This window comes from Propithecus coquereli, unplaced genomic scaffold, assembly GCF_000956105.1.
Source record: "Propithecus coquereli isolate 6110/MARCELLA unplaced genomic scaffold, Pcoq_1.0 Scaffold142, whole genome shotgun sequence".
NCBI lineage: Eukaryota > Metazoa > Chordata > Mammalia > Primates > Indriidae > Propithecus > Propithecus coquereli.
The window spans coordinates 176412-188817 of NW_012138525.1; the positions used below are offsets into that span (position 1 = coordinate 176412).

The following is a 12406-nucleotide window of genomic DNA, read 5'->3' on the forward strand; positions in this document are numbered from 1 at the left end:
GTGTCCTGGAAGCTTCCTCCCTGCCAACCTAGCTGTCCCGTGCTAAGACTGCAGCTCTTCCTCCTCTTCCTCTGACCCTTCGTGGATTGATTCTTCCCACTTCTCTTTGCTTGTTCGAGCCTTGTCTTCCTAACTGGACGGTAAATTGCTCGAGGACAGGCCCATGTCTGCTTTTCTCCTGTGTCCTCCTCTCTGCACCGTGCTCCCTGTGGGCACACCCTGGCAGCCGTGAGCGCCCTGTGCCCACCGGCATCCCATTGGGGCATCTTGCGCCCCTGACCCACCGCTGTGGCCCCAGCCTGGTGCTTCCACTGGACCGGGCCCTGGTGGCTGCTGCCTTCTCCCAGTCCCTCCTGCCCCTACTACTCCCCCACGGCTCCCCCACTTCCGGGCCAAACTCCTCGACCGCCCTCTGGGCTGCGTCTGCATCTCTGGCTCCTTGAAACCTTTCCTGCTCCTGTGCAGTGACAGAGTGAGAAGGGGCCTGAGCCATCGCCCCCCCAGCTTCCCTCGGTTGACAGATGGGCAGGCGGCCAGGGGTGGGGCTGCCAGGGCCGCACGGGGAGATGGAGGTGCTGCTGGGGTTGAGCCCAGACCTCCTGGCACCCACACAGGGAGGCACCCACTCTTACTCTCAGGCTCAGAAGAGAACCACAGACAGAGAGCTGCATGTCCCCGAGGGAGCTGCTGGGCTGGGTGGCCGTTATCCGTGCCACTTGCCGTGCAATTCCATCACGTGTCCTGCTCTTTCGGGATTCCTGGAGGGTTGTTGACAGACCTTGGCGGGCCTGCAATAACCGGAGCTGTGCATTTGCGAATTGCCTTTGAGAATGTTACACTAATGCCCTAGCAGCAGCGCTGTGTCCCTGCGTGGTGCGGGGCAGTGTGTGTTCTGCAGAGCCCTGCCCTGGGCACCTCGGGCAGGCTGGGGGAGGACGGACGGGGTGGGGCTGGCGGTGAAGATGGAGTGGGTCCTTCCTTCTGCAGACCCCCAGGCGCCTCGCCCGCCGGCCTGGACCAACGTGCCTGGAAGGCGGGGACGGGCTCGGCGCTGCTCGCCCGCACCCCGTGGTCAGCATTCGTGCCAAAGAAAGGTCATGTGCTCAGAACGTCTCCGAGGGGATCTCTTCTCCTTCCCTGCGCACCTCTCGAGCGCGCTGGTGTTTAAGGCAGCCCGGTGAATGTAGTCCAGTTTGATGGTAGTTTTCGGGATGCTGTGGCTAAAATACTTCTGAATCTCAGCAGCCTTCCAGACAGTTTAAAGTTTTCGTTTGGAAATCAGCTCACTTCCCTTCTAATTGCCTCCGGGATTCCAGCTGGGGCTGCTTCCCTTGCAATCTGCTGCTCTCAGGGTAGACTTTGCGCAGATTCCCATTTGTAGTGCATTTTATTATTCTGATTAAAGCAGTGACCCGTCGTCTGGGTCTCTGAATGGCCTCCTGGAGGCCTGCGTTTGCCCCTGGGAGGCCCCACATGTTCCTTCCTGGACATCTCAGGGCCCGAATGGAGGCCGTTCCCAAGGTGTTTCTTCAGCACTGCGCAGAGGGACTCTCCCTCCCTGCGTGATGGGGGCGCATTTCATGCCCTGGGAGGAGGCCATGCCCGGCATGACCCCTGTGTGCAGAGCAGCCTGGCAGTAACGACACCGCCCGCACTGTGGATCGGCGTCCTCCCGTCTATCTGGAGACGCTCCCGCCTCTAGCTGTCCTTGCTGCGTTTCCAGGTTAGGCTGGGATTTTGCTTGAATACATTGTGCCTTGAGAAGGTTCGTAAGCCAAGCCTGGAAGAACGGCAGTTATTACCCGCCGCTGGACAGTGCGATTCGTAGGCGCCGTGCTTTCTCCCCGGGACCAGCCTTGGGGCGCTGCCTGCTGCGCAGTCACTCCCTGACCCGCTGCTGGATTCACACCAGGGGCAAGTCCGGGGGAAGGACGCAGGCCAGGTCGCCGGCAACGCGACAGAGAGGGTGAGCCCACGGACAGACGTGCGGCTGCTGTCCAGCTCGGGAGGAATTAGCTTTGATAAGAGCCGTGGTGGGGCAGGCAAGCAGCGTGGGATTCATTTGTCCCCGTGTCCTCCTGGCCTTGCGAGGACAGGACACGTAGATCCAGTCTTTCCTTGTACCTGGAAAGTGGTCGGGGCATCTTGACAGAGCTTCTCAGAGAGGCTCACACACACACTCACACACACACGCACACACACGGTCTAGGTTCATTCCAGCACAGTGGCCTTGTAGGGACTGTGTGCCACCGTCCCCAGCCTGGCAGGGTGCCCTGCACCTCCTGCTGAGGCGGAGCCGAGGGTCACAGGCTCAGTTTCGACGACTGGATCTGCAGCAGCAGCAGAGGCGGCTTTGTTGGCACCTGGTCGCTCTGCCATGTCCACTGTGTGCGGGAGATAGATGCCTGCACAGCCTCGGGGAAAACCCCGCTAGACACCAGCGATTGCTCAGTTTGGAAGTGGGGGCCTTATTTCTTCACCTGGTGTAGGTGTGGCACAGAACCCTTCCGTGCCAGCTTTCGGAACACTTCTGCTCGACCAAGCGGGGCACTGATTTGAAAGCCAGCTGATCGAGTAATACAGAAACATGACGCTGGCATAGAGCAAAGGCCGGGCACCCTCCTCTCGTATTTTTCTTATTTGGCACCCGCCAGGCTGGGGTGTGGTCAGAGCAGGAAGAAGAGAAGCCTGAACCTTTTCCCTTCGTGGTCTGGCAAGCGGGTGGGGAGCCCCATGGGAGTCTCTGTGCTGAGATGGTTTCGCTTTCGCTCTCGGAAAGCCCTGGAGGAGGAGACGGAGCAGCGTCACTCTCTCCAGATCCTTAAGGCGTCACGTGCCGGGGACGGGGGCGGGGGCCGTTGTGTCTGGGGGACACCCGGTGTGGAAATGAAGGACGCTATGGAAATGGGCTGCAGTTTGCCGTAAAGAGCAAGAGCAGATTGCAGGACACTGGAGGGACGACGGCATTGAAGTGGAGAGAAACCTCCTCCCAAACCGCACCCTGCAGAGTGGCGGGTGCGTCAGCGTGTGTCCGGCACGCGCGTGTGTTCCAGCTCCTCCTGTCTGCAGCACAGAGCTTTAGCCCTGGTTACGTCTGGAGGCAAAGGGGGTTTCGCTTTCGCCCTATAAATCTGTGTTGTACGTTTCGTGAGAACGAGTTACTTCTTAGAAAAACCTAACTACTGACAAACGGCAGGTGAGTTTTGGATCAGGCCCAGGTGATTTCACCCTTCTAGAGAGTTCCCGAAGAAACACTCAGGTTCTTTGACTTGCCAGCGGGAACTGGGAACAAATCTCATGTTTCCTTGCTGGGAGCGTCTTGCTGCGGTGGCGTGAACACGTGCCGAGGGCTGCCGCCGCGGGTCAGTTACCCTGGAGTGTGGCCTTCGGGTCCTGGCCCCCAGGAGTAGTTAAGCTCCCATCTCCACGCAAAGCAGTCCTCACCGACCCGGAGCCCGCTGGGGTCTGCCTGCGCTAGCGGAATGGCGGGCGATGACACGCGGTTCTGAAACCAGCTCCCTCGCTGGGTCTGCGTTTGCACAGTCCTGAAGCTCCCCAGGTTTCTCCAGAGAATCCAGTCCTGGGATGTCTGTCGGGTCCTGCCTCAGCGACCAGATTAGCCGGGTCTGGGGAGGGCACCACGTCGTTTGCATTTCCCGCACACGTCTGTCCCAGCGAGTGGACACCTGGTCCTGGCTTCCGTCCGAGCAACCGCAGGCCGTGGGGTGGAGCCAGAAGAAGGCCGAGCCCCTCGCTGGCAGCACACACGGAACCGAGCCTTTGAGCCTCGAGTTCTCGCTTCCTGTTGGTGTGAAATCCAGGAAGGGGGTTCCTGGAATGACGGGGCTGACACCACCCGCCCCCTGAGTTTTCTCTGCGGGACTCCTGCCCACACCTGCGGACGGCAACCTTCCGCCTCTCTTCTCCTTGATTTCCTTGAGATCCAGCCAGGCCTCTGTCCCTCCTCACCCTCTGCCTTTCCTGATCCTCAGCTTGCAGCTGTGTTCCCTCCCTTCTGTGGGCTGGGGTTTCTGGAACATTCCCTGCCATGGGGTCCTGCACCCTTCTGTGCACTTTCAGGGTGTTTCCCTGGTGGGCCACGTCTTCTGACCCCCCATTCTCACCGCAGCCCGGCCCTGCCCTGGCAGCTTGCTGACCCAGCCTTCTTGGCCCCTGTCCACAGGGTCCCCCTGGACGCCCAGGCCTTCCTGGGGCCGATGGCCTGCCTGGCCCCCCTGGGACCATGCTCATGCTGCCGGTGAGTACTTGGCCTGTGGGGCGGGAGGCTGGGAGGGCGGGACCACTTGGGGGGCCCAGGTCGGGAGCTGGCAAAACTGGGCTCTTGGTGCGGGCGGCCTTTCTCCCTCTCTGCCACGTGGGGTCCAGCGCTCAGCTCCCAGGGAACCAGCTGGTGCTTGTCGGCAGGAGACAGCCAAGGTGTGGCCTTGGAAGCCACCTCCTTGGTCATCTGTCATCTTTTGTAGCCGTTGTGGTTTTACTCCAGAACTTTCTAGATTTGGATCTAAGCAACGTGTCCAAATAAGGCCCAGGCCCCTGTCTTCTGTGTCCATGGTGGAGTGGAGGAGGCGGCCCTCCGGCCTGTGCTTCACGGACGGGCCCCGCGGGGCTTGGGGGGGTGGTGGCTCGCAGGCAGCCTGGCCTGGCTCCCAGGGCCCAGCGCATCCCCCGACGTGAGTGCCCCGCAGTGGGCGGTCACACCGCTGGGCGCGCCTCCCCGCCCTCAGCCCCGAGCACCCCAGCCCTCACGACGGGCCCGTGCGGACATGGCGGGAAGCTCATATGGATTCCCCTTTCGAGGGCAGATACGGGAGATGGTGACATTTGGTTCTCAGGCTTTTTCTTGGGGTCCCTGACAAAGGCACCATCTCCATTTTACTCCCAAGGTACATTTTGCAGGCGGGAGTGCCTTGGGCTCACCTCGGACAGCCGTGAGCCAGCCCAATGCCCAGGCTTAGTCAGCTGGGCTCCTCGGGGTGTCCCACTGACGAGGCAGATGGGCTGGGTGGACAAGGCGCCCGCCTATCCCCAGGCACTGGTGAGGGTTCAGCTCCAAGAGGGAATGAGTCCCTCTGTCTGAAAGAAAGCTGTGTGGGCATCCCACCCACCACTCAGGCTCTCCCTGAACTTGACCTTCCCCTGAGCTTGGGGTCTGCTGCGGGGACGAGACCATCTCCTTCATGGGAGCTGGCCAGCAGGGTTAGGACCTCTCTCAGGGTGCCAGCTGGTCTCGTGCGTCAGTCCTGTGACTGAGGTTTGCTTCTGGGACCGCATGCTGCCTGTTGATCTGTGCCTAGGGGCTGGGCACGGTCAGGGAGCCCTGTCGTGGGACGGGGGTGTCTTTCCCAGGCCTCCTCCGTGCAGCCATTTCCATTCTGCCCTTGGCTTTTCCCAGCAATAGCTGGGGCTGTGGGGTCTCAGGATGAGACGCTCTGGGCACCAGAAAGGGCTTCCTAGACATGGGGAGGGGGTCTGCAGGTGTCCCTGGGGCTGACATTGTTAGGAGTTGGGAGCAGTTCCATACCCCTGGGGTAGACAGTGTTTGCAGTGGGTTCTGGGGCCAGAGGGTGCCACACCAGACCCTCCAAGGATCTGTGGTCACCCAGGAGGACTGTGGGCACGGTCTTGGCCTGGGATCCAGCCTGGGCTCAACATCGGTGTGCCCTGGTGACCCTCGTCTTGCACCTGCAGTTCCGATTTGGCGGCGGTGGTGATGCAGGCTCCAAAGGCCCCATGGTCTCCGCCCAGGAGTCCCAGGCGCAAGCCATCCTCCAACAGGCCAGGGTGAGTGTGAGCGGGTCCCAGGTGCTGAGGCGTCAAGGCCCGGCACGCGGGCTGACGGGACTGGGGCCTGGCTCGGGGCCTGTTGGAGGGCAGGAGCCTCCCTGAGTCTGCATGCCCGCGTGTGGGGTCTGGAGCACGGAAGCATCCAGTCCTCCGTGTCCTGCGAGTGTGAGGAATGGGGAGGTTTCTCAGGGTTCCTTGTCCTCTCTCAGGGTCCAGGTTCTAACTTTGCGAGGGCCTCTGGGCCCCTCGCTTACCTCTGACCTGACGGGCCCACTTCCGCCCCTGGCTGCCCTCCCCTGAATGCGGGCTCTCTGCTGGGCTCCCGGGATGCAGAGAGAAACCCCCGTGGCCACTGGGAGCAGTGCCCTGGGGCTGACTCGAGCTCCTGGGCTGGGGCTAGGCATAGCTGAGCACCTCTGGGCGAGACCCCTTGGGCACCAGAGCCCCTGGCTCTCGGCCTGGGGTGTCCCAAGGAGTAGGGTCTTCAGAGGAGCATTTGCTTCCCCGTTGCAAGTTAGCTAATTAGCGAGTCGCATTGCTGATCGCCCGTGGCAGGAGTAGACGCTGCCCTAGGGTGGGGTGGGCGGGTGATCCTTCAGCGGAGCCCGCGAGGAAGCTGCTAAATATCCCTTGTTTGAGGAATATTTATGTGGCTCCCGAGCGGCCGAGTAGATGTTAATGTGCAGAGCGCGCGGGTAATTGCGGGACAGTGTAAGTATCGAGTTGTCGCTACGGAACAAATTGCCCGAGTGATGCAATACGGTGCGTAACAAACCCCATTACCTGCGCCAGATTTATCGACGTGGGCCTGCCTGGCCGCCCGCTTATCTGTGGGTATTTAATTGAAGCCGAGTGGTGAGGGGCTTGTGAGGTTTCACAATGGAAAATAATCTTCCGCAATAAAAATGGCGTCTTGCTGGGGAAACAGAGTCACGTAGCAGGAGCAGAAGTGGTTCTTGGGGAAAACGGGTTGAGCCTGTGAGGTGGCAGGTGGGGTCACATCCGGATGGGGTCATGGGTGACAGCCCAGGCAGTGTGGGTTTCCGGCCCCCTAAACACCTCCCCGTTTGCTGGAATGTGCTCAGAGTGCCTCCCGGGAAATAAAGTACGTCGTGGCTTGACCTGAGCTCCCTGGGAAACACCCCCCACCCCACCTAGACAAGGAGGCTTGTTTCTAGTTCAGCCAAGGGCAAAGGGTGAGAGCGGCCCTCACTGTGTTGGGGGGGCAGAGAGGAAGGAGCTCCCGGGGCCCCCCAAAGGGAGGAGGTGGGTGCTGACCCCAGCTGTACTCGGTTGGCACAGAGAGCCCCACGGGAGTAAGGTGGGTGGGCTCCCGGGAGATCAGGGGACCTTTGCCCGCAGAGCCTCTGTCCTTCCCCTGTCCAGTCTGCCCTTCCCTCCTGGCCTCACCCCTTCCTCAGCGTGTCCTGTCTTCCTTTGCAGCTGGCATTGAGGGGACCAGCTGGCCCAATGGGTCTCACAGGGAGACCTGGCCCCGTGGTAAGTCATTGGCAGATCTGGGAACCAGGTCCCCACTCTTAGACTGGCCGTGACGTGGCCTCATGAACCCAGGATCCAAGCTTCTTTCTTCCGGGGCCCCATCGATCTTTGCAGCCCTGTCTCAGAGTCAGAATAACTCAGCGTGGGGCCAACCACAGCGTGTCCAGCCTTGCCCTGTGCTGGGCCTGTGGCCTCCGCTCCGCTCTCACCAGGTCCTTGGGCACGAGACACGTACGGCGTGTGCCCAGGGGCGCTCAGGTGCAGACACAATGTTGGGCACCGGGGCTGGGTTTCGGGGTCTCCACAAAGTGTGAGTTTGTAAGAGACGCAGGATTTCGGTGCCACGGGGGCCCTCTCTTGCTGTCCGCCCCTGGGTCTGTGCTCAGTCCCTGGCACAGAAGCTGAGTCAGCGTCAGCCACTCATCCGGGGGCCCTTGCGCTGATGGCATGGCGTGCGCACACATCGCCTGAAGCCGGGGACTTTGAGGGACCACGGTCAAGTTTGTCCCGGAGAGAGAAATGTCTCCATGGGCTTTGTGGTTCTCGTGAGCTCCCCAGTCTGGAATTTCATTCCAAATTGGGAAGTGATCAAGACAGTTTCCTGTGCTGGTTCCATTCAAGGCAGGCGGGTTGGGCTGTGGGTGCCGAATGCCATGTGCTGGCTTTGGGCTTTGGGGCAAGGCCCTGCCCCGCAGGGCAGATCCACACGTAGCTCCCACCCCCCTACCTGGGCCCCTTCCCCTCAACAGCCTTCCCTGCACCTGTCCCTCCTCTGAGCGGCGTTAACCCACAGCTGTCTCCCTAGGGCCCCCCTGGGAGCGGAGGACTGAAGGGCGAGCCGGGAGACACGGGGCCGCAGGTACGTGGGAGCCTCTGCCCCTGGAGGCGTCCCTGTTCTTGGGCTCGGTGGCCGTGCGAGCGGGGTGCCCCAGTTTCTTCAAGGAAATGGGTGCGAATTGTCATCCCTTCACGCAACACTGAGGGTGGAGCAGAAGTCGCCGACGCCGCGTCAGGAAGGAGCTGGCTGTGTCTTCTGTCCCTTGCCCTGGCTCCGGGCAGATCCATGCGCTGTCCCTGGGACGCCCGCGTGTTGGCAGCTGGGACCATGAGCCACGGGCTGGGTCGGCACACACAGGGACAAGGGGGGCTTTGCTCCTTCCTCTAAAAAGACACACACGCCACTGACCCTCTGTCCTCTGATTCCTGGCAGGGTCCCCGAGGAGTGCAGGGCCCGCCCGGTCCGGCGGGGAAGCCTGGAAGGCGGGTGAGTGTTTGGTGCTGTGACCGCAGTTCGGGCCGACAGAGCCCAAGTGTGGGGTGGGGCTGCCCCGTCGGCGGCACCTCGAGGTGCAGGCCCGGCTCGGCCGCACGAGGCAGGCTGCTCCCCTCCGTTTGAAGGCGCGTTCATCCCCAGGGCTGCATCTGAGCCAGCTGCTCTGCAGGGGTCCTCTGTGTCCTGGGGTGCATACGCTGCCCAGGGGCCTTGGTGACGTTCGGCCCTTTTGTGTTGACGGTTGTCCTCTGTTCCAGGGTCGGGCTGGGAGTGATGGAGCCAGAGGAATGCCTGGACAAACTGGCCCCAAGGTAGGCTGCCGCTTGCCCTCTGGTGCCCCGGTGCCTTGGTCCCCATCGTCCCTATGGCCACACTGATGACACAACCGAGACACTGGTTATGTGACGGCTGTGGTTGTGATGACAAGTGACGCCTCGTTTGGGTCAGTGGCTCTGGCATTTGATGCGAAGACCGGGGTGGGGGGTGTTGCGTTTCACAAGCACGTGTGGCCGTCGCAGTTTTCTTAGGGGAAGGTTTGCTCCTTTCAAGAGGGAGAGCCCAGGTGGTGATGGCAGCCCAGCCATGACACCATTCCCGAAGGCACAGGGGATGAGGCCACACAGGCAGGGACAAGTCCAAGTCCGGGGCAGGAGGTCGTCGTGTCCAGGCTGGGGTGTCTGGGCGCCTGGGGGTGGCCATGGCGAATGCAGGAGCCCGCACCAGAAACTCATCCGCTGGGGCCTCCGAACCCACCCCCCTTCCGCTGCCAGGCGTCAGCCTGTCCCTCCCTCTGTCCGACTTGGGTGTGCAGCGCCTCCCCCATTCCTGCCCCCCTTCCGGCTCCTGGAAGCGTTTGCCCAGGGCCATGGAAGGTGCTGGAGGGATAACGGACCTTCTCCAATGAGGGGTCCATGATGGGGACGGCAGCTATTATGTGGAAGAGGGACGGAGACTGGGTCACCCAAATGCCAGGTGTCTACTACCCTCTTCCCCTGTGAACAGTCTCAGCTGAAGTCCAACGTGCTTCCTGTGAGTCCTGAGCTAAGCAGTGACCGGGGAGACAGGCGGAGAATAGGGTCTTACTGGATCTGTCTCGGTAGACAGTGGTCTTCTTTCAACAACAAAATGACCGAAAACCTAAAATATCCTACCCCTGACATCACCCTCCTGGTTTGCAACAGCCGTGACATGGGGCACTGTTCCCGCCGGCCAGGGAGCCGGGGTGCTGAGGGCCGGCGCTGGTCCCCCCGCCAAAGAGCGTGAGCACCTTCTGTGCCAGGCAGGCCTCTGGGCACTGAGGATGCCACCCGGAGCAGACAGACGGGGTCCTTGCGCTCGTGGGGGCTCTCAACGTGCACACTGACGCCGCAGCAGCTGTCCGGAATGCCGCGAGAAGGACCCATTGAGGCCTGCGGCCTGGGACTCAGGGACAAAAGCCACTGCTCCCTTTGCAGCCCATGTTGGTGTCTGGGGGAGAAGAGGTTGGCTGTGGCGGGAGGGCTGGCCAGTGGCCACCAGGGGTCCAGGTCTGGGGTGCATGGATGCTGCTGCGTGACACACGGCCCAAGGAAGGGCGGCCGCCACTGCGTCTGCGCAGTGGTGTCTGAAGTGGCCTTTCTGTGCTTCTTGCAGGGCGACCGCGGTTTCGATGGCCTGGCTGGGCTTCCGGGTGAGAAGGGCCACAGGGTAAGTGTGTTCTCCATAAGCGGTCAGCACGACCGTGCAGCGGAGTGGTTTCTGGAGGGGCCCTTCCAGACAACCTCAGGTTTCCTGCACGGGGCCAGGTCCTCTCCGTTACAAAATAGTCACTAAACTAATCTCACGAGGGTCAGCACATGCAAATGAACCCCAAAGTGATGTCTTCGTTAGCCCAAAGAAATTGGATTTCCTACCTGCATCTTGCGGTGAGCGAACCACATGGACCCAGTCACTGGAGGGGCGTAAAAGTGGGCGAGGACTAGGTCCTTCCTTTCAGAAATGCACTTTGCGTTTCCCGGGATCCTTTGCATCTCGGGAGATCCAAGCAGCTCCTGTTTCGGGAGCTGCTGAGGACACTTTGCACCGTGAAAGTGGTGGCCCCAGGGGCTTGGGGCCGATCCCCAGCGGCTGTTCCTGTTAAGGAGCAGTGGGAGGGCGAGGGCCACACCTGCCTGCCCACCCCCCGGTTTCTCATCCCACGTGGGGTGTACTCGACGTGGCGGCTCTCTGTGGCTTGTCGGACACTCTCTCTCTCGCCTGTTTTCTTTTGAAGTAGATTTCTTGGATGCCTGTTTTACATTTTAGCACATTGAGGACATACAGGCACGTGTGTACACACAGGCACACACCCACCCCCCGCATGCACTCACACACACATAGTTCGTTGATTGGCCAGTAAGAATCATCTCCAGTCCGTAACGCGCCAAAATGAGGCTGTTGCAGTGTATGCAGAGCAGCCGCATCCACGTTCTCCAACAGCCACGAGGACGGTCCCCGATTCGCTGCCAGTCGTTTTGACTGACTGATGAGCACATAGTGAGCACCAACTGCACGCGAGTTCTGCAGCTGCGAGCTGGTGGCGCTTCCCGTGCGTGCGAGGGTGGGGCTGCCGACCTGCCCCTGCTCCCCCAGAGGTCCCGGTCAAGGCCAGCTCGGATCCATGTCCCCAGGGTGCCTGTGTGTCTGCGGCCCTGCCCAGCCCCCTGGGTGCCCAGTCTGGCAACCCTCCCAGGGTGGGGCCACCAGGTGAGGCTGAGGTGAGAGTCTCACGGACGGCCCTCGGCGTACGCCATCTCTGAAAGCACCGCCCCACGCTGGAGGGTCCTTCTGAGCACTTGGGCATCTCGCCATCAGAATTAGAGAAAAACAAAGTGGGGAACTTGGGGGACCTGCTCAGGAGTGGCTAATGCCGGCCCCGTTCGCTTCCTAGGGTGACCCTGGTCCGTCTGGTCCGCCGGGACCTCCAGGAGAGGACGGAGAAAGGGTAGGTATCCCGTCGTCGCTCCAGCTGCCTCTGCCTGCGCTGCTCCTCCGTGAGCTGGCAGAACAGCCACAGGAGAAAGGCGTGCGGCGGGGGCCCGGCCGGCGCGTGGGGAGGGCGGCTGGGAGCAGGGAGGGAGGGACTCCCGAGTGCGCGACGTGGTCGCGTGCGGCCAGGCGGCTGTGGTGCATTGGAGGTAGCGCCGACTGCAGTCTTCCCACTGACTCTGTCCTTCCTGCTAATGGGTGGAGCTGGGGGTCACCTCCCATAGGTCTCAAAAAGGGCACCGCTAACTGCAGGAGACAGGTGCCCCGGCCCCTGGGAGGAAAGATGCCAGAGAGTTCACTGGGCTCAGCGTCTCTGCTCACCTCCTCTGGATGGGGAGTCAAGAGGAGGCATGCAGGGGCCAAGCGCAGGGATTTGGGGAGCAGAGTAGGGCGGGGGTATAGGACGTAATCCTCCATGTGGGCGCGGGGACTGGGGCTGGGCTTGCTGCCTGGGGCACGCGTACCTGGAGCTCTGGGGATCTGGCACACGCATCCTTGCGGGGCTGGAGGCTGAGCGCGATGTCTGGGCCACTGTGCAGGTGGAGTCCTCCCCCATGCACCCCGGTCACTGGGACAATGGCTTCTAGTGTTAGGGGTGTTTTAGGGAAAAGGTGTGAGAAGCCCTGGGAAGTGGGGAAGAGGAGCAGGCTGCAGTGGCGTTTCTGTCTCACCAGCTTGCAGGCTGACGCTGTCAGGGCACCTCTCCTGTCTGGACATCAGCACAGTACGCTGCAAGATGAGGAAGGAGAGAGGGATCCTTCTAGATGTCTGTGCTTCTTGATTCAGAGGAGACGTGTGTGCATGCATGTGTGTGGCTGTGTG

General features: G+C 61.5%; 1 protein-coding gene across 2 annotated transcripts in view; it reads left to right on the forward strand.

The window, feature by feature from the left end:
• COL5A1 (collagen, type V, alpha 1) overlaps positions 1–12406 on the forward strand; it is a 166057-nt gene that overhangs the window by 80694 nt on the left and 72957 nt on the right. For both annotated transcript variants that reach the window (XM_012639828.1, XM_012639829.1), the window contains exons 12-19: positions 4184–4258; positions 5710–5802; positions 7249–7305; positions 8111–8164; positions 8516–8569; positions 8836–8889; positions 10211–10264; positions 11487–11540. In XM_012639828.1, the coding sequence (XP_012495282.1) occupies positions 4184–4258; positions 5710–5802; positions 7249–7305; positions 8111–8164; positions 8516–8569; positions 8836–8889; positions 10211–10264; positions 11487–11540 (495 nt within the window). The remainder of the gene's footprint in view (positions 1–4183; positions 4259–5709; positions 5803–7248; positions 7306–8110; positions 8165–8515; positions 8570–8835; positions 8890–10210; positions 10265–11486; positions 11541–12406) is intronic.